Source organism: Gossypium hirsutum, chromosome D11 (assembly GCF_007990345.1).
Source record: "Gossypium hirsutum isolate 1008001.06 chromosome D11, Gossypium_hirsutum_v2.1, whole genome shotgun sequence".
Taxonomy (NCBI): Eukaryota; Viridiplantae; Streptophyta; class Magnoliopsida; order Malvales; family Malvaceae; genus Gossypium; species Gossypium hirsutum.
In genome coordinates, this window is record NC_053447.1 from 25203287 (window position 1) to 25208635 (window position 5349).

Here is a 5349-nt window from a genome sequence, read left to right on the forward strand (position 1 = left end):
TTCTATCCCCTTAAAAGCACATAGGGTTGAGCTTGCTTAAGCATGTATTATCCTCCAATTAAGATTCAAAGGAGGTTATAAGTTACATAGACATTATATAAAAATTGTTAAAAAATTGAATGCTACATTTTGATTTTGAGTGAAAAAAGAAGTTATTTTTAAAAGTGTAAATTTAGTGATTATCATAACTATTAATTAAACATACAATTTGTCAGGGTCTTGATTTATATTAAGGTACATAACTGAGAGGGTAGATATAGAAATAAAGAAAGATATGATATGATATTGTGCTAATTAATTAGATATAATATGATATGTCTATTATAGTTATGTCGAATGAATCGGTTGTGTGGAGAAAAATGGGAATCCATGTGGTTTAAAAATGTGTAGAGATGGGCCACAAGATCTACCACGTTTTAAAAACAAGGGTGATATTCAGATTTGGAAAATCAAATACAAAATATACTTGCCTATCACGTGCATTTTAGAGGAGAGAGTTCATACAACAGAATTGAACGCCTACCATATAAATAATAAATAATAAATAAAAAAATAAAAAAAATCTTTCTCCTATATAAAAGGACTTTCCGCCACTACAACGCCCTCTCACCCCTCTTTTGCTTTCTTTTCTTGTAGCTCAAACAAACGAGCAAAACGAAAGCTTCGTTTTTCTTCCAAAACCCATATTGAACCAAGTGCTGAGTCTAGAATGGAGTGGGTTCGAGGGGATAGGGTTGGGTGTGGCAGTTTTGGCACTGTTAATTTGGTGGCATCTAAGGAGTTTTCAAAATCTCCTTCAATGGCGGTAAAATCTTGTGAAGCTATGGGTTCCGTTTCCCTCAAGAAGGAGAAGCAAGTGCTTGATCAACTTGGGATTTGCCCGCAAGTTATTCGCTGTTTTGGCGATGATTATACGGTTGAGAAGGGTGAGAAGTTGTATAATTTGTTCTTGGAGTATGCTAATAAAGGAAGCCTGGCTGATCATGTTAAGAAAAGCGGCGGAAACTTGATTGAATCCGATGTTAGAAGATATGCGAGATCGATACTTAAAGGGCTAAGCTTTGTTCATGCTAAAGGGTTTGCTCACTGTGATATTAAACTTCAAAATATTCTTTTGTTTGATAATGGTGATGTCAAGATAGCTGATTTTGGATTGGCAAAGAAAAACGGTGAAAAACAGAGGACGATGGAAATTAGGGGAACTCCTCTGAATATTGCACCGGAGTCTGTTAACCGAAACGAGTATGATTCACCGGTAGATATCTGGGCACTTGGGTGTGCTATTGTTGAGATGATTACCGGGAAACCAGCCTGGAATTTCAAACCAGGAACAAACGTGACGGCTTTGTTGATTAAAGTTGGGGCTAGTGATGAATTGCCTGAAATTCCTGTCGAGCTATCGGAGGAAGGAAAAGATTTTCTCAGAAAGTGCTTCGTTAAAGATCCAAAGAACCGATGGACTGCTGACATGCTCTTGGATCATCCTTTTATGGTTCGTAAAGACGACGCCATTGCAGTGAATCGATGTGAGGATGGAGAAGCGTCTCCGTCGACGTCTCCAAGATGGTCGTTTGAAGAATTTTCAGAGTCACCGAGATGTCCTTTCCAGTTTCCAGACTGGGTTTCAACTCAGTCAACAGCTTCATCGCAATCAATTTATCAAGACAATTCAAGCTTTGCTTCTTCGTTTTCGAGTTACGTTTCATCGCCATTGGAAAGGGTTCGTCAATTGGCTTCGGAGCAGGCTCCCGACTGGTCCATCTCCGGGGACTGGATCACCCTGAGGTAGAAGAAAGAGAAAGAAATAGTTTAATTGCGTTGATCAATTTTGACGGCTCTGATCCAATTGGTTTTCGTGTTTTTATGTGGCAATTGGTGATGAAATATTTTTGGATTGTAAATGATTAGGAAAAATTCTGATTGGCTACACAGGTAGCCACATAGTGTACACTGTACAGGCAATTCTTTCCTTTTATTTTATTTTTTTTTTGGGATAAATTTTCGGTCTCTTTTCCCAACAAATATCGAAACTTGGCATTTCCTGGAAAATAAATTAAAACAGGGCAGTTCAGAATTTGTTGGACAGCTTCAGTTCAAGTTCCGATTTCACCTAAACATTAATCTTTTACAATTACAGTGGTGGGTAATTGTTCATCTAAAAGTCAGAATTCAGCCATTCAGTCCACCAATCCATTTGTTGTATTCTGAGAACGCCATGGTTGAAATTACTACATGACATTTTAAGGAATGTTCTAAAGTAGGGTAAGCTTTTTGGTTGTGTTTTTATTGAATCAAACGTTTAAGCTGTTTTGTTGATGGGGGTACTGAGCCTTTGATTCTTGTTTAGATTCAAGACTTGGCCTGATGTCTATTTCAGTGCTATTTCTAGAATTGCAAAGTGGAGGAGTTGTTGTCCTGATGATTGTTTTTGTAATCCCACGCTTCATCCTTAGAATCCACAACAAATATTCTAATCCTCATCTGCAATGCTTGTTTCTTAATGAAAATTTCATTGGAAAAGAAGAAATGATAATGATTTCTAAAGCAAAGAATATAGGCAGATTGCAAGCTGCCGACACCTTACCCTTTTTGCAAAGTAGTCCGTCGGTGGATAAAAAATCATTCGGATGGAAACACCCTTCAACCATTTCCTATTCATATTCACCGAACTCTTTTTCCTTTCACTCCAATTCCAACACCAAATTAATAATGCTATTCAAATATCTCCATCATTATATGGGACTTTTTTTTTTCTATACAAGAGCTAAAATTACTCATAATTTCTCCTTAACTTTTAAATAGGAGGACACTTAAACCCACGTATTTATGTAATGACAACAGTGTCGATGTCAATTGAGAGCTAAGACTCAATCAACATATGATACTCATTTTTTAATCTGCGACTGTTCGTGCTTTCCCTTTTTCTTTATTGCTTGAGAGATAAAAAATGTTGTGAATTGAGTTACTAGATTAAAAAGCTACCTTAATGAGTGATTAATCTATTCATCACACAAGCTTCAAACTCTCCTCTTTTTAAAATGGCGGATTTGGGGGAATTAATCAAAGGTTCGTTAATGATAGATCCAATGCTATACATATGATCGACAACATGTGATATATCAAAACAAGCAACAATAGGCTATAAATAAACATCCCAATGTCATTGCTTCATATATTTCTAAAGTTATAATTGAAAACTCTTCAAGATTTCTTCACCTAATCATGATTCTGCTTCAATATTGAGTAATTCTTGCAGAACTTCATTTCATATTTGGCTGGCTTTCCTTGATGCACAAGTGATGCGCATTAGACATTAGTCTTTCCCAAAAACCATACTTAGGCTTACCTGATAGAATGAAAATAATAATAAGAAGAAGTACGATGGAATTAAGAGCTAGTTTTAGTACTTTAATTGTGGTTAAAGTAATATGGAACTCTCCCCTCTGAAAATTGAAAATGGATGATGCTATTTTTCTTAGTTAACTATGATGACTTTGAACATTGAAGCCAAAGGCTAAATTTAAGGTGTGGCTTGTTGGTTACTTGAAAGAGCTTTGCCCCACTTCCATAATTTGGCATATTCGTTGTTTTCGACTCAAACATGCTTTGATTTCCTTTTCAACCCAAGAAAATGGGGAAAATGAATATACAATCACATTGCCATGGATGGGAAATTTTGGGCATTTTCAATATGTGTTATTCTGTTTGGATAAATAGTTGGAAGAAAATTTAGGTTATTGAATTATCATGATTAAGCAAATACTTATAAATTAAATAGAAATAAAATAAAAATATTCAATAAGGATATCTTTGACTAGATTTATAAAAATATATAAATATGTTTACTAATATAACATATAAAAATATATTAGATCTTTTTTGACAAAAATATATATATATTAGATCTAAATATAAAAAAAATGATATTTTGAAGTCTTTATAGTGATTAGCTATGAGTAATTTTGAAAGAAAAAACCACCTGCTAGCCCAAGAACTCAAGTTAGAATATCAAAAAATGGCTTATATTTTCATAATTAAATTCATTTTTTATTCTCAAATAGTAATTTTTATCATATTCAGTATTCTTCAATTAGAATAATCATTTTCATGTTAAAACATTTTTAAAATTAATCACTTTTTTATATAAAAAATATAATTAACAATAATCAAATAATATAGATTTAGTAAAAACACATGCTTTATATAATGAAAATATAACTTGGGCCAAGCTAAATGACAGCCCCAACAATCCTTAACTAAGCTTAACCCAAGTTTATCAGGCTTCTCTCTATACCTATCAGAGGGTTCATTAAATTTATGAAATTTCTTTTAATGAACATTTTAACTCCCCTCACAACCTTTAGTTTAAAATTAGTGTAAATTATTAGTAAGTTTTAATTTTAAAATATTACAAAATGATCACTGAATTATCTGAAAGTTTTCATTTAAGTCACTAAATTATTCGAATTTTTTTATTTAAGTCACTAGACTGTTAAGTTTTTTTTTTTTAGTTTGGCTAGTGATCTCTAAGCGGCAATTCAACAATCAATATGGTGGATCAGTACCCATCGATGAATAGAAAAGCATATCTTAGATTCAAGTTAATTTGACGGTCACCGGAGATTAAAGATAAAAATTGTTTGGATTTTAGTTTACAAATTCATTATGTTTAAAGTTGTTTTATGAAAAGAAGAATTGAAATGTAGAATAGAAGGGGAATAAGAGTTTTTGATTGGTGCAAGTGGATACGGCAGAGAATGCCATGCTATAACAATTTTAGCAGTCCAATAATTTAAATAAAAATTTTTAAATAATTCAATAATTAATTTATAATTTTTTAAAATTAAATAATCAAAATATAAAATTACTAATAATTTAATTACCCTGCATATAAACCAGCTCAAGTACATTAAAAAAAACATGGTGAAAGCCCTCAAATCGATGGCTTATTCAGTGGGTGTGATCTAAAGCTCAAATTATATCCGCACACCTTCCAAGAAAAAGGATTGAATTCAAGGTTGTAAAATGTAATTTTTTATTTGAATTTCAATTTTTTATACATAAAAAAATATTATAGTTTGATTTTATAAGTTGTGATTATTATGTTTATTGAGTTGAGTGGTGAGAAAGTACAAGATTTTAAGTTTCAATATTGTAAATAGAAAATTTTTAAATTTAAAAATTTAATTCGATTCAACTCTTAATTTAATTAAATATAAAAAAATCAAATGTAAAATAAAATAAAATAATAAATAAATGTAATAAATAAAAGTGATTATATCAAAATAATCTTAATTACAAGTATAAGCAAGGTAAAAAAGGTAAATCATTGATGAAAAAGTGTAAATA

General features: G+C 31.9%; 1 protein-coding gene across 1 annotated transcript; it reads left to right on the plus strand.

The window, feature by feature from the left end:
• The first annotated feature begins 599 nt into the window (after positions 1-599).
• Positions 600-2109, plus strand: LOC107913242 (mitogen-activated protein kinase kinase kinase 20). Its single transcript, XM_016841766.2, has one exon. The coding sequence runs from the start codon at positions 710-712 to the stop codon at positions 1787-1789; it is 1080 nt and encodes a 359-aa protein (XP_016697255.2). The 5' UTR covers positions 600-709; the 3' UTR covers positions 1790-2109.
• Positions 2110-5349: the final 3240 nt, after the last annotated feature.

Excerpts from the sequence above, each read along its gene's own strand:
- LOC107913242 (XM_016841766.2), top strand. The coding sequence starts at position 710 with ATGGAGTGGGTTCGAGGGGATAGGGTTGGGTGTGGCAGTTTTGGCACT.